General features: G+C 40.6%; 1 protein-coding gene across 1 annotated transcript; it reads left to right on the forward strand.

The window, feature by feature from the left end:
* Positions 1-1,326: 1,326 nt before the first annotated feature.
* Positions 1,327-20,753, forward strand: jhy (junctional cadherin complex regulator). Its single transcript, XM_085798687.1, has 10 exons — positions 1,327-1,414; positions 1,822-2,204; positions 5,334-6,036; positions 9,382-9,477; positions 10,245-10,687; positions 11,008-11,305; positions 15,911-15,973; positions 18,297-18,404; positions 19,245-19,460; positions 20,669-20,753. The coding sequence occupies exons 2-9, from the start codon at positions 1,891-1,893 to the stop codon at positions 19,452-19,454; spliced, it is 2,235 nt and encodes a 744-aa protein (XP_085654813.1). The 5' UTR covers positions 1,327-1,414; positions 1,822-1,890; the 3' UTR covers positions 19,455-19,460; positions 20,669-20,753.
* Positions 20,754-22,900: the final 2,147 nt, after the last annotated feature.

Raw genomic sequence — 22,900 nt, forward strand, 5'->3', positions numbered from 1 at the left:
ACCTCTTCTCTCCTCGCGAGTCTTGGGCTCATCTTGGCAACATGTTACCTCGCATGTTTGCGTCACGTTTCCATGGTTGCAGTGCTGCTCACAACTACTGACAGAGGGAAATAGGTGAGTATTTGAAGCAATAACTCGACTTTACTAACTCAGTGTTAGGTTTAATGAAAGACATCATTTAGTGCAACTGTTACTGTTTATGTAAATACCGAAAATGCCGTTTCATTCCAAATATATATATATATTTTACCATGGTCGCTAGTTTGGCACAACAGGATGCGAAACGAACTGAGGAAAACATGTTAGCATTTATTCCGCCAAACGTTAATTAGGTAAAAACTCAACTACTTTCCACTTGCCAAACGTTAATTTGGGAGCATAGATAGATAGATAGATAGATAGATAGATAGATAGATAGATAGATAGATAGATAGATGCTATATCACATTGGTGTCATTCACTTATGGTGCATTAGCCCAAAACTCACCTCCCTTGGAGATGCACGAACAAACACGCAGGAAGGAGTGGTCGTGCTTTTGGCAGAGCTGGGAGTAGATCAATATTTTATGTCCAACAATGCTGTACAATGACTTAGCTATTTTTTTTAGGCCAATCTGGAGATCAATGTCACTTATTCCCTTTGCAAAAAACAACTACAGAAAAATGTCTTGTGATCATAGCCACGACCTTCAGACATCTAACCAAAATCAAAATTCAAGAAGCCCACTGAGCGTGGGATGAGGATATCTTATTTATTTCCTAGTTTTAAGACTCTGTTGCTATGCCAGTAGGCTACTCTATATTTTAAAACCCTCTAGCATTTGACAATAACTATTGAAGGCTCTCGTAGAGGCATGAGTCAAAAATGAGTTATTATAGAGGGTGTTACAAATACTATCCCAACTGAACACACACTTCTGGCCAGCCCCTTACTCAAAAATCAAGAGGAATGGCCTCAGGAAGCAAGTTACTGTATGTAGGGAGAACATTTTTTGAGCCATATGTAATCCAGATCAGGTCTGAGTCTGTCTTCATTACACTGTATTGACTTACCTGTAGTTGAAGCTCCTTGATCACATCTGAGGGTGTATCCAAATAAGCTTATGCATGTCACTCCTTGTATATTGCTCAGAATAACAAAAATCTATTGTTTATATCTAGTGTTAGTCCAAGAGAATTTGAGATTATTTCATAAACAAAAGCTGCTCTGTTGGAAGGGGATTCGTGCCCATAAAGTAATTCATATGGCTCCACCTTGTGGAATGACAGGCCAGTTACAATTAATTGGAATTAAGATCTTCTCTTTTCTTTCCACCACTACCACCAAGCAAATTACTGGACATTGAAGAGTTTTCTTTGTTATTTAGCAAGTCAAAAGTCTATCAGAGTGAGCGCTGCAAAGTGAAGGAGGCAGGTCAGTCAAAAAAATGTCTAATTTTGTTCCACACAGACATGATTGTGAAACAAAGTTGTGTCTGACTGCTCCATAACTCACTCATTGCACATTGCATCTGTGGATCTACCCTGCAGTTACATACAATAATAATAATAGTGATAAAAGACTTTATTAATACTAATATGATCCGTTAGATTTTCCTCTCTTTCCATACTTGCTTTTCCTACTCTGACAAAGTGCAGACCTATACAAGTCTCTCCTATAGCTTCTGAATGAACTAACTATCACACTGTGACCTTGAAACAGCGGTTTTACGGTTGGACTGTGAGGATTTGTTGTTCCATTTTTTAGACTTGTACTTTCCACATACAGAAATGTGTTGCTCAAAGCAATGAAATAAATGCATATTTAATCTCCTTTTGCAGCCCCCCTGTTAATCTTCACAACCACACAGATCACCAGATACCCATGAAGCAGACTGTCTATCCAAAGTGATGAAGACTGAGCGGAATAGGCTCCCTTCTCCGAGACAAGCCAACCAGTGGGATTCTGGGGATTCAGACACAGAGAGCTTGGCCCAGGAGAGAGCTTACCAACAGCAGCTGCAGAAGCGTGTTGGCCACCATGATCAAAACAAATACATACAGACTCAAAAGGAGAATGCTGCAAGCTTACAGCAGGGAGATGGAGCACATGGACACGCAAATGATGATTATCTTCAAGTTTATGACAGCCTCGAAGTAGCAGGCAAGAGGGAACCCACTCACAACAGATATTTGAATACACAAACAAATGAAAGAGAAGAAAGGTAAGTTGCATAATTGTTATAATAATTCTGCAAATAGCAACAGGTTTGGTTGCAGTTTATTTTTAAAAGGGACAGTGCACAGCTCTCAGCCATACCAGAGTTAGCTACTAGCTAATTGTCATCTGTAGCCTAGTCCCTGAGCAGGAACAGAGAACATGAAGTGTTAAAATCTAACACTATAGTACAACAAATAAGCACATGTGCAAACAAATATAAAAACATTGTCACAAAACCAGCCTTTTCAGACAACAACAATAACATAGTTTCAGACTCTTAAAACACAACAGCAACAATCAAATCACAATGTTACAACACTAACAAGATTACAAACCAGTGGATTTTGAGCCAATGTTTGAATTTATGATTGATGGGTGCATGATTGGGTTGATTTAAGCCATGATTTTTTATCTTGGATTTAGTTAAATCATGGTTTTCAAAGTTGCATCCTGGCATATTCACACCTGCATCAGTTAGCTGGAGTTGGTTGCAAGTTAACAGCTGTGAAACAACTAACTAACAATAATATCAGGTTGTGATGAACATACTTCCACAACTCAATAGAAAAAGACGACCACCGCACACACTTCCACAACTGTGGAAAAGTTACAACTTTACAACTATTGTAAAGAAAGCATGAAAACAATTTGCAAGCCTATCAAACTCATTAGTTCCTAATGTGTCTTTGAAAATGTGGTCACATATTTGTACTTTACTTTTTTTTTTGTCCACTCACTGGTGCTGTTAAACAACAGTGGAGCTCTGTTTCATGGGAGCATGTGATACCAGGCTTTGAATAAACACAAATAATGTATTTGCCTTCACTGGGACATGTGACAATAAGATAAATACAGAATAGCCTATCACTAGTGGGTCCATGGTTAACTCTGATATGATGTTCTGCAGTTTGGTCAGTAGATGGCAGTAATTGATGTCAGTTGCTCAATAGCGAAGGGTTAAAATAGAACCTGCAGCCTTTTCTTTATATCTCCAAAATATATCAAAAATAATCATTTGTCATTTTGTGATTAAAACTTTTTTCACACGGCATGGTTGTAGAGACACACGCTATTGTGGAGACAATCAGACTGAGCACATTAATGGCTGTATAGCCTTGTCTATCACAGTTATTCTCTAAACATGTAACATAATATAAAGCTATTAACCGTGGTGAGATGCCTGACCTTGTCCAGTTTGCCCATTGATCTGGACTGTCACTTTCACTGGCTGTGGCAAATTAATTAAAATTAAGCAGATAATAGTGCTGCTTACACGGACTGCAACGAGGAGAATGCAGCAGCAATCAAGCCCTTTACTTTCAAACAGCACATGGATGATAAAAGATAAATAGCCTTCATTCACCACTTAACAATGAAACTGTGTCAGTTATTTAATGAGATGCAGGCACCCAACGCACATTGTAGTGAGAATGGTGCTTTCAAAATAACAGCTTTCATTTCAGGGAAATTAGATTTTTGTTTTGTTTGGGTGGATCACAATAAGTGGTCACTCGTGGTCCATTAACATGGATCATTGTTGCTGTGAAGGAGATCTGGCTTTCACTCTTGAGAGGATGAGGTAGACGTCCACAGCGAGGACAACACCTCATCTGTTTTTGAAATCTTGTCGACTCGTACTGTTGTTTCCTCTTCTCTTTTCCTCCAGACCCCCGCCTGATAGTCATCTCCCTCCAAAATAGGAAAGGGGCATTCTCCATTTTCCCGTCATTAACCTGTGCAGATTGATGCCCACCAAGTGTGGGTTTGCTTCCAAAGTACATTGTTTCAGAGGAAAATGAACATGACATTTTCTCACAAAAGGCTCCATTTCATAGAACTAAGGCAGTGGACACAGTCTCATTCCCATTATCATGTTCTCATAGTCCTCTCTACTCCCTCCTCAAAGCGGGTAAGCCTATTCACACAATGCCACTGCATAGTTTACAAACCCAATGGGCATTCCTTATTCAAGCAAAAGATTCCTATTTAAGCAACTCCATTCATTCCTTCTCACTATATTTTACACGCATCTTGCTCCAAGATTGCAAAATGACATTTGAGTATATTCTGACTGACCGGTTTTTCGTTTTCCCATTCAATATTTGTCGGTATATCTCTCTGGCTTTTGTATTTAGGTGTCTGTATCTTGGGCAAGAAATAATGGGCTGTGGTGTTTTGCCAGTGTTAGAGGCATCACGTCTAGCTGCATGTTGTCTATAATGCATTCTCCAACTTGTTTGAGTCTCAGTCATTAGAGAGACATCCCTTACCCTTTTGGCCTCATCGAAGTGAAGGGCCCTACACCTAGGCAACCCGCCCCCCCACGCACAACATCACGGCGGGAGAATTAGGCTCCCCTCGTCCTCCCAGTAAGCACAACAAAGAGGCTCTCTGCTATTTATTTTAATGAGATCTTTTCATCACCATCAGAAAGAGCATTTTAGCCCGCAATTTTCAAGCCATTTCATAAGCTGAAAATTGCCGTTTGTGAACCATTCCCCCGCTAGTAGCTCTCAAATACACTCTCATTAGTGAGCCTGGAGGTGAAAATACGAAAATTATCTGTAAATACAGGCTCATAATCCCCCTCATCTGTTTCAATTTCAGAAGTCTCTGATAAGGCCTAATACTTTGTTTGAGGACATCATCATTCTAATAATGGTGTAATGCCTCTTGTTCCTTTGACCTTTCAGTACAGGGCTATGTGACATTCAGATGTCTGTAAAACTTCCTTTGGATATGGAAATGTTATTATTAAAGTAGTTTACCAACAATTAAGTCATCTGCTAGTAATATTTTAAGAACATTTAAATATATTTTGTATAATTATATGTACATGTTATTTCATGATCGCATTTCATTTCTTACTTTGTATTTGTATAATTAATTGATCTTAGCCACAAGTTATGCAAATATCAGTCTCTTGGTTGTTTTTGAACAAATAGAATAGAATTTACTGTCATAATACAGGTACATTGGAATTCTTGTTTGTGCGTCTCCAAGCATTTAAAAGAAGATAAAAGAAAGCAAAACAACACAATAGACTTCACAGTTTAAAACAGCAGGTAATAAATAAATTAAAAACATATAAAATAATATGCTTTATAAATGATCTTCATTCTGTTCCTTACAGCCTCCTGCTGTCAGATGACGACTATTCTGACCTCCGCTACGACCCCAACTGGAGGACCAAACTGAAGGAAACTGGCCGCTTCAATGACAGTTCAAAGGTTTCTGTTGAGGAATATTACCAAGTCCCTGTGGAGAACTCAAGTCAGTCGTATGGCAATATAAAGGGAGGATACAAACTGATTGTGGACAGAAACCCAACTGTTATGCAAACCTCCCATATGACAAGCATGGACTCTCAGCAGCCATATTGCTTACATCCTCAAGATAGTCAGACTACTTTAGAAACATCTACGCCATATCACAACCGCAGATCACCACAAACTGACCTTTCAACATCACCCAGGATTTTCACTGAAGATGAGAGTGGCAACACATCACAGAGAGAATATGGGCAGGTGCGCGAGAAGAACTATGATGGTGCTGGTACAAATAGTAGCAGGTCTACTACGCTCACTGAGGAGATACTTGCTAGAGATTTTCAGACCCACAACCAGCAAGAGCTGAGATGCACACGAAGAGGAGGACCCATCCAGAAAACAAATGCATCTGCACTGACAAGTCCTAAAGCGAACAAAAAGCCTGGAACGCTGACAGAAGACATAGTGGAGCGCAACAAAATAACTCTGGGGCGCACCACATCCAAACATGGCTCCTATGTGAAGGTGCATTCACTTAAACAGGAAATGCCCCATACTGTGATTGAGGTGAGAACTACTGTTTTCCCAACTAATAGGGTCTCCTTATTGTTGATCAGAATTTTAACTTTGAAATGTGACACACACTCACGCAGCACAGGTCTCATCCTCAGACAGACATTCACTGCAAACAGGTTGCAATTACAGAAACAGACACCAGGAGCTGCACTAGCATTGATAATGATTCTTGGGCCGTCCAGCTATTGTTACAGGTACATGGGTTAAAAATATTTTTGCCTGGGGACAGACCATATGAAATACTGAAATAAAAAATTATGATTATTTAAAATTACAATTTTATAGTTTAGGTTGTTTCAGATTAAAAATAAAAGCAGAACATTGTGGTTGTAGTTCTCATTATGAGGTTGTGATGTATATTTTAGGCAGTAACTTTTGTCGTAGGCTATTATAAAGTGTATTAAGGACCCTCATTATGGTGGGCTGGGGCTTTGCAGTGACTTAAAGCACAGCACCTTGGCTACATTCATTAACAGTGTAAACAGAGTTGCTCAATACATGCTGTTGTTCATTTTGACTGTTATATCTGTATTTGTGTGCAGAAAGCTTACTCTAATTTTGAACACTATTAATGGGCAATTGCTTGAATGCAGCTTGCTTTATGAGCAGAACAAGCTTCTTTGTGTTTTGCTCTGTTTTTCCCTCTGTCTCAGCCAAGCTTATGCTTATTTAGCAAAATTGTGGGGATCTCTAAGCCTTGTATTGTCATTTCACCCAACTAAGAGAATACCCTATGATGTTTGCTCTGGCCCAGTCTGGAAAATTAATTTGGCAAAGGAGCATAGCTGTTTTCATCTGCCTTCTCCTCCACCTTATGAAAAGAGCCATGTCTGGCTATGCAGTGCTTATTATGAGCTGATGTGTACAACAAGAACATCAGAGACGCATGGTTACCAATAGGCTCTTAGACATCCCTGCACCTGGCACAGTGGCATAATTGGTCGGGATGGCCCGCATTCCCCATTTGTTGGGCCACAAGACTGTTTGCTGGCTATAATACCAACAACCTTGTTCACCCATCTGAGCCCCAGCCCTCTACAATGTCTCATATCATCACCATTTACATAGTCAAGAGCCGTTAGCTTTGTGCAATGGTAAACAGAGCCAGAGCCTTTCCCTCTCCTGAACCCTTGTGTATTGTCGTTTTCCCTCTGAATTTGCTTGTTAGTTTTCCATTTCTCTGTCTCCCCAAAGACGTCTCTCACTTAATGAGGGACACAGGGCATAAAAGAAGGGGGCACCAATTTGCATGTAGTCTGTTTCTTGTGCCATTACAGGATTAATCTATGAATCAGATGTGTTACGGCAGAAACATATCAACAAAGCTTATAAGAAATGTGGTTCATTTTTTTAAAACCATAAACAATCTGTGTCAAAGCAGCACTGTGATCATCCTCAAACAGAATTCACACATGAAACCTGCATCAGTTTGGACAGTTTTTTTTTCCCCCCAAAAAAAACAAAGATCCAAGACTCTTTAGGAGCTTCTCTTTGCTCTGACTTATTTAATAATTAATGAATATGACAGTGAGTTAATTTAACTTTGTGGCAGTCGCTCCTGCATAAGGAAATGCACAAAGTTTCTACTTAGCAATTTAGGTAGCAACTTCTGGTTATAACTCTTAGCCAGACTGGAGGTTTGTTCTCTGGTTTCATGATTTGAAAAGGAGCTGTTCCCACACACTGAATTGAATATTGACAATCAAAGAAATAATAGATATATTGCATTTTTTTAAAAATTGAAATGTGAATGTTAGAGAGCCCCAAAGACCAAAAAATCTTGTCATGATTAGGATAACCACACTTTTAAAAAAAATTTAAAAAAATCACAAAACTTGCTTTTTCTTCAACCTGTCTTTGCCCGTTTCCCCTCGCAATGACAGCGACACTCCATGTACAAATCGCATCAGTTTCACAAATCAATACGAGTCCAGACGAGCCAGTTGTTACGAGACCCTTTTAAAATAACCCATTGGGCCTTCTGAAGAGAGCAGCCATCTGAAGGCAACTTGTCATAATTAGACGTGTTATTAAATGTACACAACTTCCTAATGCAGCAAATGTTTAGCCCGGACAAGTGGCAGAGTGGCGGTAGCAATGATTGGATCCATCGGGGCATGGGCCTCCTTTGATAAAGACAGAAGTAGCAGATCAATCTTCTGCTATTGCACTCAACCCTCAGAGTCCCTTCTCCTCTTGCAGGCCCTCACTTCAAAGCCAGGGGAACATAATGTACAATCTTTTAATAGCTTTAGACCAAAGCTCTGGGGAGCTCTCTGCCACTGTATACCCTGCCTCAGTCTAAACACCTAATCAAGATTACCTGGGCTGGCCACAATAGCAGCTAAATGCAATTCAAGATCCACAGCCCCTTTGAAGTCTTCATTGCGAAAAGCAGATGTTTCCCGGGTACAGGAGGTAATACAGCTAGCCGCAATTGCCAGACTTTGTTGTGACATCGTCTCGCAGAGAAGCAATTACGGGCCTCCCAATTTAGTAGAAAAGATATTACACAGCTTACCATGCTCAAAATGCAATACAGGCTTGATGATTTGCTCCAACTGATTGGGATTTTTATAATGGGCGACAAAAGGCAACGGCAGGGGGAATGGGTGAAGGTGAGAGGGGCAAAGCGTTTGTGTGTCTGTTGGAGTGCATAGTGCGTACACTGCTGGACATACAGTAGTCACTGACATCTGCTCCTGAGACAGCTTGTTCATCTGCAATATGATTAGAAGTTATTTGTAAAAAACAAAATATTATAATTGTAAATTCAGGACGTTGAAAAAGCATCAAAATAAGCTCCAAAGCTACTGAAACAACGTCTGGGCTGGGCGGTGGGATGAATTCTTCAGTTATTTCAGCCCAATAAATCAAATCACAAACACATTTATTGATAGAAATATTACACCTGGGTCCACTTGTTCCCTCTGACCTTCACCGATTCGACCACACAGAATTAGGTGCATTCAGTGAAAAGTCTTCAGCCTGTCAATACTATCGATCCACTCAGATGGTCCTCTGCCCCCAGGGGAACACCGGAAGTTAACAAAATGATTTTTCATTACAGTATTAACACAACATATTTCATGCGACAAATAGAAAGATTGCAAACAACTCAAGTAGTAATTTGATGTAACACGATGCAGTCAGAGAAGACAAACACTGATAATTATGCCGTCTTGACACCCCTGTGTGAATGTGATAGTGTTATTAAGCTGGTGCTGGTCTTTATGAAAATGTTTTTCCAGCGTGTAGACAGAACTAAAATATAAAGGGCTTATTCAGCATGTTACTATATCAACTCTTGACGTTTCCTTTGCGTTTTGTTTAAAGGTGCATGAAACTGTTCAGGAGACAGCTACTGTAGCAAACCCAGAGGACAGCTCCAACCCTGAGCTGAGGTGGCTCCAGAAGACGCAGCAGTTGAGGGTGGGACTCCCCTCTTTTATTTTCACTTGGTTTACACTGTATTCTGAAACATCAGTGCAGTTTTTTTTTTTTTTTTGCAGTATTGTGGGTGTGGGTTCCTAACAAGGTCCATCTAATGGCTGCATAGTACCCCAGATTTTAGTTTGCTCCAGGGAATGTGGAGCCAGTCACTAATGGCATAGTTTCACTTGGGGCTTTCCAGAGACGACAAAAAAAACATGAAGAAATAAAGAGAGTCGGAGTGAAAAAGGAGGGGATTGTAGAAGCATTTTTATTTTGAGCACTTGAGCAGCCACCTTCACACTGCCAAGCAGTGGAGTGTAAATGTTTTCCCGCTGGAATGGGAAAAGCTGGCGTTTGCCAAATCAGACACATTAGATGCATGAGATACAAGCTCATGGCCCTTCGCTACATAATTTGCTCAGATCATGCAAAGAACAGCACCAGCTCTTCTTATTCCTGGGAAAGAATTGTGCCTCTTACCCAGAGCCTGTCTGTTTTTGTCTGCTGTTGCTTTGTTTGTGTTGTAAATGGGTAGATTTAGATTTAGATTTTTCCCTTTGTGCCTCTATCCACCTTCAGAAATAGCTGGCAGTGCTAAATGTTATAGGTTATCATATCTCACAGAAACACCGGGAAGTGAAAAATATAAATCTTTACACCATATGTTTGAGTTATGCGATTAAACACTGTGCTTTATATATACACATCCTATTTTAATGAAAAGAAAAAAAAACCTGAAACTGTTAATCCTACTCTAACCCCAGGTCACCCAGCTCAACAAGGGAAAGAAAGCCCAGCGGAAAGAATACCCCGGCCCCTCTCGACAGCAGGCGGCCCCTGCCCTGGCAGTCAGAGCTAAGCGGAGAGACTGTTTGAGTTCTCCTTTAGCCTTACAAGCCGCAGTGACTCAGCCAAGGCCTCAGGACGCGACCCCGCCGCAGCCTTTGCCCCCGACCATCCAGCTCAACATTAACCTCAACGCGTCCTCCCATCTTCTCTCATTACTCCACCAGAAGGGCCAGGATGCTATCATCAACTTAGCGTCTCCTCATGGTCATCCTCTATGGAGCCCCACATCTGAACAACAACTTGCCTTTCACCCAAGGTTTCAACAAACAAATCCAAAGTTCCCCCTCATGTCTGAGGAAAGGCTAAACGCTCAGCTTCACCGACAAATCCTGGAGGGTAGCCCTGAACCATGGCAAAGGTAAACCAGTCAAACTGTTTGTTTTGGAGTAGAGAGGGGAAAGATTCTAAGGATCAAGTTGTTAAAACTGGATGACTATGGCACTGAATAGAAAATAGAGAAAGTAAAGCAAAAAATAAGAAAAAGGTTGTGCACACACTTCAGCAATAATTGGAAATAATAGAGAGCAAACTTGTAGTAAAATGACAGCACTCCCAATAAGATTAAGAAAAATTAGTTAAATATTATGAAAATCCTGTCATGATCATGATCTATTATAATATCTAAAATTTCTATTACAGGTGGTTTTATTCACCAATCCACCAATTACTGTGTTTCAGACCTACATTACAGTGGCCGTTATCCTGTGAAGGAGAGGACCAGACTTGGAGCTCTAATGAGGTTCACACCAAACAGTTGCCACAACACCTCACCAGGACACCAACAACTGCCTCATCACAGGGCCAGGGCTCGTACACAGTTCTTCCCCCTATAGGGAAGCCGACTGCAGGAAAGGGGCCTAAGGCGAGCTCAGGTCAAAGCGTGAACACAGTCAACCCCGTCCCTGGAAGCAGCTCCGACAGCTACCTGGTTCAGATGGAGAAACAGAGGCAGCTGAAGGCGAGGGGCATCAACAAGGTTGGTGCTGTCTCTGAGCTTTATTTGTGTCCTGTTAACATGTTTCTTCTTATAATTGTGTGTCTGAAACAGTCTCGTTAGAGTCTCTCTGTGGAGTGGTTGGCGCTAGTTTCAATGAAAATATTTGATCCCAAATCACCATAAAACCATTTACTCCCATCATTAACAAATAAATCCATTATGCACCCTTCCTTTGTGCTTTTGGCCATCAGCATTGATGCAGTGACTTGGGATAGGTTGGTTTTGGAGAAAGCACTTCATTTGCATTTGCAACTGTTTTTTAGACAACGACACAAAACTCATTCAACACATGGTGTATTATCATGTTCAGGCTAGAAAAATGGGAACACATTATGCAGCTTCACCTTACTAAAGTAACATGTGAATTCTTCAGTTGAGTGGCATTCACCTTTAATCCCCACATCCACGAGAGGTTACACAAATAAATGCCCCTTTGAAGTCCCAAATAATCCCCTCAGCTGTCTCCACGCAGGGACTGCTTAATCCAGCAGGAGTGTTCTGGTAACAGAGGGCATAAAACATCAGGTTAATTGTCTAGCTCCACTAAGATACACTTAATTGCTATAAGATGATGACTGTATAAACCACAGGGCTGCAGGCTCTGAAAAGCCATTTGAAGATGTGTTAGAGAATAAGGTGATTAGAAGGGAGAGAGTCTGCGAGGCGCAGGGCCACTAAAGAAGCCCATTTGCATTTAATGATTTGGCTGCTGTTGTTTTCTCCCCTGGCTGAGCTGTGCAGTTGGGCATTGAGTGGAAAGTGACTCAGCAATCTTATAAATGTGTACATGTATACTAGTTTACAACATAGTCAAATTAGGATTCATGCCATGACTCCAGGGGGTTCTTATTTGACACAACCAACTTAATTCTAGATAGTTTGATCAATAAGGTTAAGTGCTGCAAAAAACACTAGTTCTTCTGGTTGAGTCTTGTTGGCAAAACAAGACAGTGGTTTTAACTGAATGTAAACAAGACAGCACAAATTATACAAATATTAAATCAAGTAAATAATGTGATCTTTGTTTGATGGGAAATCTGACAGTAACAGCCGTAAACATGGTTGACCATGTTCTTAGCAAATTACACACTATCCATATTCAACAGCATTACAATACCAACCGCAGGGCAGGCAAACAAGACAGTTCTGGTATATGCCCCATTTATTGTTACATAAGCATTCAAAAGAAGCAATTTTATTATTCATAACATGAAAAAATGATGTATACATTTTTACACTAACCTACAATAAACAGTTAAGATAAGTGGGTCCAGGACAGGACGTATGATTAAATGCTTAAAGTTGTTATTCACAATGCAACCTTCCCATAGTCCTCCTGCGGTGCTCACCACTTCCCCACCCCTTGACCTTCCATCTCTCACACCATGTTAGCCATCATGTCTGACAAGATTACAGGCTCAATTTGTAAAGCAGTCTGGCTGCAGAGCCGGGGCATGAAAGCAGATGAGCGTGACTTAGGGGTTGGGGAGAGAGGGTAGAGGGCTTGGAAAGAAAGGTACCCTGTTGTTTCCAGCAAACCAAAATCCTCCTTCCTAAAAGGAGCCAGTACAATCTGGAATGATTAGCTCCCCTTTGTCTGGGAGAGCATGTGGATTGCATGCACCCATGTACACATGGGCACATACACCTACACACCTACACACACACACACACATACACACACACACACACACACACACACACACAAAACAAAACAAAAAACAGTACGTAGCACAAATGTCTGTGCTCATATCACTTAATAAGGCAAACCGGGAAACACTGTATGTGATTCAGTATATGGTGGTCCATGAAAAGCTCACACACTTTAGGGCAGTGTGAAGGTTGTGCCATGTTGAATTTGAGTTTTAGAGGAGAAAAACACTGATGCACACAAACTGCTGCACAGTAGTGATGTTAAAGGGTTAAAGGGATGGCTCAAACGTTTTTGCAAATTGGCCCATTGCCATAATCCCTATAGTTTTAGCAGTAGGTTCGTTACCTTTAATTGTCGCAGCAAGCTATTTCAGAACAGCGGAGCAGAGTCGTGAGCTGCTCAGAGCTATACTACAGAGGCTAATGGGATTTCTTGGTTTCCATCATCAAACTCATTAAAATACACAATCCAACAACTCCAGAACGCTGTGGTGGACAAGTTGTGACCTGCACATTCACCACTCTATGCGATAATAACAGAGCCTTACGAGATGGAGTTGTTTTCGAGGTAAATTCATGCAAAACCACTGATGTGCGTTCCCGTTGGTGACAGTTTTTTGGCAAGCAGTCTCTGCATTTGCCTTGAAAACAGCGCCGTCTCGTAATGTTGCATTATTATCTCATAGCGTGGTGAATGTGCAGGTCACAACTTGTCCACGACAGCGTTTTGGAGTTGTTGGATTGTGTATTTGATGAGTTTGATGAAGGAAACCAAGAAATTCCATTACACCGCGTCCTGACATGCAGCGAGCGAGCAAAGCGGCGACGAAAACTTGCGCGAAGGTGTCCTGATATGCAGCGTGACGATTTTGTCGCGAGTATATTGGTTCAGAATCCAAACCAATCAAATTATCGAGGGACGTACACAAACTTGTGGCGCTATTTTGAGATTCCTGGCATTTCCTGCTTGCTGTTTTTTACATCTGTGAGTGTTTTTTTTATGTTATTCCTCTCATATTCTCCTCTCTCTGATAACTTGCTTGTCAACAGAAAGCAGCGTGTACTTTTCAACCAATAAGAAGTGTTTAGGGGTGGGACACCACCGCGAAATGTCGTCCAGATAGAGACAACGTGAGCGATAATTTCAGGGTTGAGCGACATCACTGGACCGAGCGATGTCACTCGCGGCACGTCAGGACAGGCTGATTGAAAAGTACGCATTCTAATCACTTTTCCTCACTCACTCGCTTGCGTCGCTGTCGCATCGCTGTATGTCAGGACGGGGTGTTAGCCTCTGTAGCGTAGCTCTGAGCAGCTTGAGGCTCTGCTTCGCCGTTCTAAAAATAGCTTGCACCGACAATTAAAGGTAACAAACCTTCTGCTATGACTATAGGGATTATGGCAATGGGCCAATTTGCAAAAATGTTGAACTATCCCTTTAATGTTCAAGCATCATCAAACAATACCAAGCATGTGTAGTCATATGGTCTCTCAGCTAAATGTTAATTCTAATACACAGAGAATGACAGTGCAACATGTTAATGATAGGAGTAGCAGGTTCATCATAATCAACATTTTTAATTGAGTCTGATAGCATGCTAACATTTGCGAATTAGCAACACAAAGATACAAATGAGGGGAATGTTTTTAGCAATAACTTCAATCAATAGAATCATTGATCATGTGGCTGAGGGGAAAATATGTCAAATTTCATGGCAACTCATCAGAACACAGGGCCAACATGCCAACATTTATGCACTCAAGTTCAAACCTACAGGCAACATTTAGAGATGCCAGTCAACTTAGTGTGCATATCTTTGGTCTGGGGAAGCTGGAGAACCCAGGCACAGGGAGAGTATAGGCGAACTCCACCCATAACCTTTTGCTAAGAGGCAATGGTGCTGAGATAAGTGAAAATCTAGCACCACCAGTGGTGTCATGGTTTGTGTCTTTCGTTGCCTGTTTAGTTTGTGTTTTATTTTGAAGTTCCGGTCTTGTCTTCCTGTGCTCTCCCTCCTGTGATTACCTACCTGTGTCTGATTGTTCCACCTGTGTCTCGTTTCTCCTTTGTCTACTTTAGCTCTGTTTTCCCACTGACCTTTGACTGTGTTCATACGGTACTCTGTGTTGTTGTCATGTGTCCCTGCCTTTTATTAGTGAGCAAATATCTTTTTCATTGTCCACTTTACCTGTCTTCAGTGTCATGGTCTGTAATTGGGTCCAGTTTCTCATAAACCCTGATGAGTGTGTCAGGATGAAAAGACAGGATTACTGACGTCACTGGGCAACTGAACCAATTTTTCATGATGATCTGTCTGATAGTTGTTAACCATAATGGTGGACTGGCCTACCTACCATCATTACTATCCATGGAGTCACATCACAGGCAGAGCTAAAAACATAAAAACAATCAGTGTGCAGTTTAGCATGAAATACAATCAGGCTTCATGCGTTCATGTCAAGTACACCCCTCATACAAACACATAAGGTCACGGTGCCCCATTTAATTAGATTTTGTCTCAAGAAATGTCATCTGAGACGTATTTCTTCATACATAGTTACATAGACAATAGGTCCACAGCAGTATACGTCATCAGTGTATCATACATCAGCAGCAGTGACAGCTGAGCACTTTCTGACACCCCACAGCACTATAATGTTCTGTTTGTCAGTGGCTTTGTAAATTTCTGCCAGAGATGGACAAACAAGCATAAAGGAGTTTTCAGTGTGTCGGTGTCACTCACAGATTCTGTCTTTTGTGATGTTTTGTGATATCTGCCATGCATTTGCCTAGTATTTGGTGTACTTGTGATCCTTTTTTTCCCCTTTTTTTTCACTGAACCTGTTGAACCCAATGAGAAACATCCAAATGGATCAAAATTGCAGTCATGACTGTAATGTTGATGTGATGTCCGTCCATCTGTCTGTCAGGCATACAAGCAGGTGAAGACAGACACAGGCCTGCATCCTGACTACACAGGCGCTGAAAACACAGTAAGTAGTGACCTGCAGCATCAGTTAGTGTCTAATCAGCAGGAATTGTAAGTAACTACACAACCACTTTGTGTTGTGTGGTCACTTTTGTCCAGATTAAGATAAGGATGCACAGGTAAATGTGATGTAAGATATTGCACCAGCATATCGATCATTTTTTCAACCTGGCTGTGAGTAGCCTGTACTGTATGTGTGTGGGTAAATTAACTTGTTTTGTAAAAGGGTGGGTGTAATAATACACATGAATACTCATTATGTAATTTATAAACACAGTTAAAAATGTTTTACTCATCATTGATAAGCACTAACTGTATTTATATACTAATACTCATACTAATGAGTATTCATGCGTTATAAATGAAGAATTCAGTATCTATTAAAGGGATAGTTCAACATTTTGGCAAATTGGCCCATTTCCATAATCCCAATAGTTTTAGGAGTAGGTTCATCACCTTTAATTGTCAGTGCAAGCTATTTTTACAGCAAGCTGCTCAGAGCTACGCTATGGAGGCTCATGAGATTTCTTGGTTTCCCTCATCAAACTCATCAAATACACAATCCAACAACTCCAAAACGCTCTGGTGGACAAGTTGTGACCTGCACCTGCACCACGCTATGAGATAATAATGGAACGTTACGAGACAGAGTTGTTGCAGACCACTGATGTGCGTTTAGTCGGGGGCAGTTTTTTGGCAAACTGTCTCTGCATTTGCCTCGAAAACAACTCTGTCTCATAACGTTCCATTATTATCTCATAGCGTGGTGAATGTGAATGGTGAAGAGCGTTTTGGAGTTGTTGGATTGTGTGTTTGCTGAGTTTGATGAGGGAAACCAAGAAATCCCATTAGCCTCCGTAGTGTAGCTCTGAGCAGCTCGCGGCTCTGCTCCGCCGTTCTAAAAATAGCTTGCACCAACAATAAAAGGTATCGAACCTACTGCTAAAACTATAGGGATAATGGCAATGGGTCAATTAGCCAAAATGTTGAACTATCCCTTTAATGCCTAACAGCTTAATAGTGTGTACTTATTATAAAGTATTACCATTATTTCTATTGTGCAAATGTTGAGTAGTCTTAAATCAAAGACTGAAATAAACCAAACCAATCTGGCTATACTGCCCTTGGTTTTTAGTAGGGTGGCACCACATCCTGTATTTTCTGGAATATGATCACAAAATAATATTGGAAGCAATTCAGGTTTACACGTGTATCATTGATTGCATTCACTTAACATAGATACATTGAATCTGCAGCTTATACAGAATGTGCGATGCTGAACAGCAGATTTATCATAAAGAAGCCAACACAGGCTTTGTAGCTAAAACCACGCCATAAGCAAAATGTAGAAACTCCTGAATGATGAATAGACCTGAACAATTAAAAGGACAATTAGAAGTAAGCCCCCACAGATGGACCCCAAACAAACAGATACACACTAATTTACACACACTGCCAAGTCTGTGTTTGGCCACAGAAAGATACCTCTGCATTTGGCAGCTCAACTCGTGCTCTCCAAACTCTTGTTTTCCCTCATCACATGTAGAAAAGTGTTGGATTTTATTGCTGGAAGATAAATTAAAAAAAACTAAATAAACTCAAAAATAAACTGTACTGACAGGTGGAGTCACTCTTTGTTCCTACTGGGCAGAGAGAAACCACATCAGACCTGTAGCCTCCCTGTTCACTGTCCGGTGTTTGTAGCATTGCATTACTTAGCATCAACATTCTTTGCTCTCTATATTTCATGCTTTTATATAGATTTTCAATCAGGCTATATCAGCTTCAGGGAAATTTTTACTTGTAATTCCTTCTGGCCAAACTCTCAGTGGCCAAATCCTGATGTTCACCAGTGTCATTGTGTACTCACTGACCGTTTTCCAGTTGTTGGAGTTCATCATTTAAAGGGCCCCATGTCGTCCAAAGACAGACTTACATATACAAAGCAAAGAGCACCCCTAAGAAGTTAAGTGCTCGTTGTGCTTTGATATATCTTTTGTTAAACCCAGTTGTAAAAAGTGAGCATGTTCGGCCAATTTACACTAGACTGAGCCCTGTGCATCTCCAGGGCCAAGCCTATTAGTGAATGATATGTGTAAATGCTGATAGGCTCGCTGAATGGCTCGCTGTGTTTGGTTTTGTTGAGCCCTGTGTAGAGGCTGTGCTGGGAGGAGACACAAAGAGAAGGGCCTTAAGGGAGAAATGGCTCTGTTAATTAAACCCTCTTTTTATAATCTGCTTCTGCCCCCCCCCCCCTCCCTTTTCTCTCTCTCTCACTGCCTCTCTCACTCTTTCACCGTCATCATGCTGAGAAAATGAAACGACAGAAGCTGTATTCAAATGTGATCCGTGAGCAGAACAAAAAGATAAGTAGGATTCCCTTTCTACCGGCCAAGGACCCGGAAGGCAGTGACAAGAAAGTTCCCAGGGTGAAGGTGTGTATGTGTATCTACTTTTGAGAGAGTTTGTGTAAATGTATCTGATTTTCTATACCTCAGTCCATATGGGGATGTTGTGCCTTTACTTCCCCTTTTATCAGAATCTGTATAAAAGTTGAAGTTGAATATGTGAAAACTTCACTGTCAGTAGAACAAGGCGCCTTATGAATGAAATTGGTTTCCTGTAAATTCAGATTAGCTAAATTAGCATCTTATAATGATGTTATTTTATTTGAGTGCTATTAATCAGGATTGTGGAAACTGATGCCCCTTCTCCATGTTCCCTATCCAAATAAAGAGCATCTATAAAGTCACCAGCAGAGGTCCCCATCTCCCACTGTGGATGTTATACACTCATGTAGTTTTAAACAAACATGATAATACTAGTATGAATATGAATACTACAACTACTGCTACTATTACTAGTGCTTTTACCGCTATTACTGCTAATAATGATAACCATAATAATAATCATCCTCTTAAAAACATTTAATTTAAGTTTCTTTTCTTCTTTAAAAAAAAAATCAAATTCATAATACATGTGTATTTGAAGCACCTGCGTATATTCTATGCATTAATGAGTAAAGATAGATAGATAACTTCATTCACTGAGGGTAAATTTAAATACATATGTATGCAAGATGTACTTCAGTGTCCCCTGAAATGTTACTTTATTGTTGTAGCTTTCTACTTGTGAATGCTGGCTGAGGATAAATGATGTTGTACTGAAAGTGTAAAGGACATTGGCCATTTTTGACTACAGCTTCTAGTTTGTATACAGACCCTGCATATATCATCATACTCACATCTCTGTATTTGTATCTGTCGCTCTGTCAGGCCTTGGAATACGCCAGGACCATAGCCAAACCCCCTGTCCCATCTCAACCAAAGCAGAGACAGAGACAGATGTCTGAAGGCTTCACTGAACACGCTCCTTACCTGCAGGACTTGGATGTGGCCCAGCTGACCAGACTGGAGCACCTCAGAAAACGGCATGAGGAGGAAAAGCAGGCGGTGTCGCTTCTCAGAAAAGTACATGCTGTCTGAAGCCAGGTGCAGTTTGCATTATTCATATTAGACTGATAGGCTAACCCATGGATCCCAGGCTCTGATAGATATTTACTCCATTGCAAAGTTTTTTAGACCCAGAGTCACACCTACAGGCCCACATACTTTTTCACTTGACCTTAAATTATTTCCAATACTGAAGATAAAGACAATGTTGTACTGTTAAACTGTGTGTGAACAGCTCAGAAAATCAATTCAAATGTTTTTATAACACTGAGACCAAAAATGTCACCTGGTGGTCATTTTGAAGCTGGGATTTGGGATTTGTTCTTGAAATCTGCCAATCATCGAGCCACAAAAGACAGATTTAGTTTCAAGGGGAAGCCAGAGTGGATGTGACTCAGAACTGCCAGGAGGACGTGTGATATTAATAAGATCTCAACATCTCCAGATTCACTGAACAAACAAGCTTCAACTGTCTGATACTAGAACAACATCTAAAGGCACACTGAGTTTGGCTTCATTGCCTGGTTGTAGATACTGTACTGTTTCAATGTTCATTAGAAGTGTTGCAAAATAAAGCACTGTCCATATGAATAGAACGTATAAAGCACCTGTAACACATTAGTAGTTAGCCTAGTGTCTGCGAAACATATTTAAAGCCACACATCATATTTTCTGATGTGACATCTATGTGGGAAAGTGATATCCAAATAGTTAAAGGGATAGTTCAACATTTTGGCAAATTGGCCCATTGCCATAACCCCTATAGTTTAAGGAGTAGGTTCGTTACCTTCAATTGTCAGTGCAAGCTATTTTTAGAACGGCGGAGCAGAACCGCAAGCTGCTCAGAGCTACGCAACGGAGGCTCATGGATTTCTTGGTTTCCCTCAAATTCACGCAGACTGCTGATGTGTGTTCACGTCGGGGGCAGTCTCTGCATTTTCCTCGAAAACAACTCTGTCTCGTAACGTACCATTATTATTTCATAGCGTTGTGAATGTGCAGGTCACAACTTGTCCACCAGAGCGTTTTGGAGTTGTTGGATTGTGTATTTGATGAGTTTGATGAGGGAAACCAAGAAATCCCATGAGCCTCCGTAGCGTAGCTCTGAGCAGCTCACGGCTCTGCTCCCCCGATCTAAAAATAGCTTGCACCGACAATTAAAGGTAACGAACCTACTCCTAAAACTATAGGGATTATGACAATGGGCCATTTTGCCAAAAATGTTGAACTATCCCTTTAATGCACAGGTCTTAAAGAAGGGGCGGCAGCACTTTCCTCCACATCAGACGACCCACACACTGCTGGGTGTACTGCTCAGGACCCAAGAAAGACCAGTGCTGACTGTGGTTGTTGGGATGAACCTGCTTTGTCTGAATCAAACTGGTGAAAATTAAATATGTTGTATGCAATATAGGTCCACTATATAGACTTGACTTATTTCTACATAATATATGTGATCAGACTTAATGGCTGTATATAGAAGTACGCACCTGCTCATTGGAAGGATATTACTGTAAAGTAAGACTGTCATTGTGTCGTTGGCAGGATAAATGTCACTGAAAACCTACTGGGCTTAGATTGAATGGTGGTAGAGTGTCAACAGTGACACAGAATAGAGTCACCAACAGCTCTAAGCCTTTTTTATTGTCATTGTATAGTCCACTTCCAACTGTCTGAGACCACTGACTAATCCCCACACCCCCTCCCAAATAGTTTTTTAGTCACATCACTTTATTCACGTCACTGTGTAACCCACAGTAATCTGGACTGTCCATGTTTGTGGTGTTTTTTTTTTTTATTCCATTCAGTGATTCCATGTCTTGTAGCCATGTTCGAAAGTAGTAACTCCTCCCCAACACACAACACTCCCAAGCAGCTCATTTTACTAATTGAACCCTCAGATCATTATCAAAGCACTATTTACCTCTGTGCAATATTTTAATTAGATTATAGTCTCTATTTAACCCATCATGGACTCTTTGAAGCTCTGTGTTTTTAGTGTTAAGTCCTCAGATGCGCTGTTTGAAACAAATGACCAAGCCCTTTTTAATTTAATGAGAAACGCTGCCTATCCAGACTGAGTCTCTTTGCATCCTTTTTTTTGGGTCCCACCTACTCGTTTTTTGCCATTGAAATCCAGTTAATTGAAGGAGTCTTTCACCGCTATACATGAAGGGGGCCAAATTAGCATCCCTTTCTGCCCATTGGGAAGCTAAGGCAGACGTGGATGCTTTGATGTGAGAAGTGCGCTTTCAGTAGGCGGCAAGCTTCCTGAAAATGAGCTGATGGCCCTGCTATTAGGCCCAAATGCAGATGCGTCCATGTGTTGCAAAACGCTTAATCTTTTAATTGATCACCTTCTGCATGGCCTATTCTCCGCATGGTTTCCCCCCACCCCTCGGCTGCCTGTTAATCAGAATCACATTTTGAAGATGACGTGAATTGCTTTTCAAAAGGCAGAAACAGATAGAAAATCCAGCGCAAAGGACAAGAGAGGATCTAGGTTTATTGTGCAAAAGCCCAGAGAGAGATGCAGCTTTTGGGACAACAATTTGCTTTATGTAATAAAAGCCGATTGAGGATTCCCAAATGTATGTGTGTGTCTGTTTATCTTAATGTTTGTGTGGCTCTTAAATACATTTTTCATAAAGTGTTGTTCAATTTATGATGCCCATAAATACTTGTGGTCACAGTAATAAGTGGACAGTTAACAGCTGACTGCAGCTCTGTGAACATCAATCTGCTTCCACAGCAGCTGTGATTATTGGAGCAGAGGGAGCAGAGTGTGGTGTCTGGTTGATGGACATCTGTTGATCAAGAAATCAAGAGTAAAGGCAAATGACTTTATGAGTGCATTAATGAAATAACACAGAATCAGCTCAAAAGGGATTTTAATGTAGTTTTTATGCATCCACCATATTTATTAGGACAAATTAAAATAAAGTCCAGCTCCATGTGATCAACTAATCAAATGACACAAAAAGACTAAACCCCTAGATAAATAATCAGCTCCATTCTTTAAAATGTTCACAAAAAAATAAGAAAATGTTTTGAAATAGTATTTAATCTGTTTGTTAGAATGATTTTTTTTTTTAGTTTTATTCAGATCTTTCTGGCTCTTAGCAAAATGAACTGTGTAATAATTACACTCATCCCCGCAGAATTCAATTCTGACAGGTTTCATTAAGAAAAAAATAACATTTCCATGGTCACATTTAGCCTGAAACAGTGGATGCAAAAAAAAAAAAACCGCATAAAAAACAAGGAATGCATTAAATGCATATATCTTTTTATTTTTTTATTTTTATTTTATTATTAAACATTCTATGCATGTTTGGGCATATTAAAATATTGTGGGTTTGAATTTTCAATATTTTTAATCCACCTGCCCTTCAGTGACGGTCACTTCACTGGATTTCTGCGTAAGGAGATAAAACAGAGCTCAGTGATGAAATTCATCAAGAAGCAGAATTGAACTG

This window comes from Trachurus japonicus, chromosome 14, assembly GCF_045865225.1.
Source record: "Trachurus japonicus isolate A0001 chromosome 14, Traja_1.0".
Lineage (NCBI taxonomy): Eukaryota > Metazoa > Chordata > Actinopteri > Carangiformes > Carangidae > Trachurus > Trachurus japonicus.

Coding starts and splice junctions, on each gene's coding strand:
- jhy (XM_085798687.1), top strand. CDS start 1,891: ATGAAGACTGAGCGGAATAGGCTCCCTTCTCCGAGACAAGCCAACCAG. Junction 9,478..10,244: donor AGAAGACGCAGCAGTTGAGG/GTGGGACTCCCC, acceptor CTCTAACCCCAG/GTCACCCAGCTCAACAAGGG. Junction 11,306..15,910: donor AGGCGAGGGGCATCAACAAG/GTTGGTGCTGTC, acceptor TCTGTCTGTCAG/GCATACAAGCAGGTGAAGAC.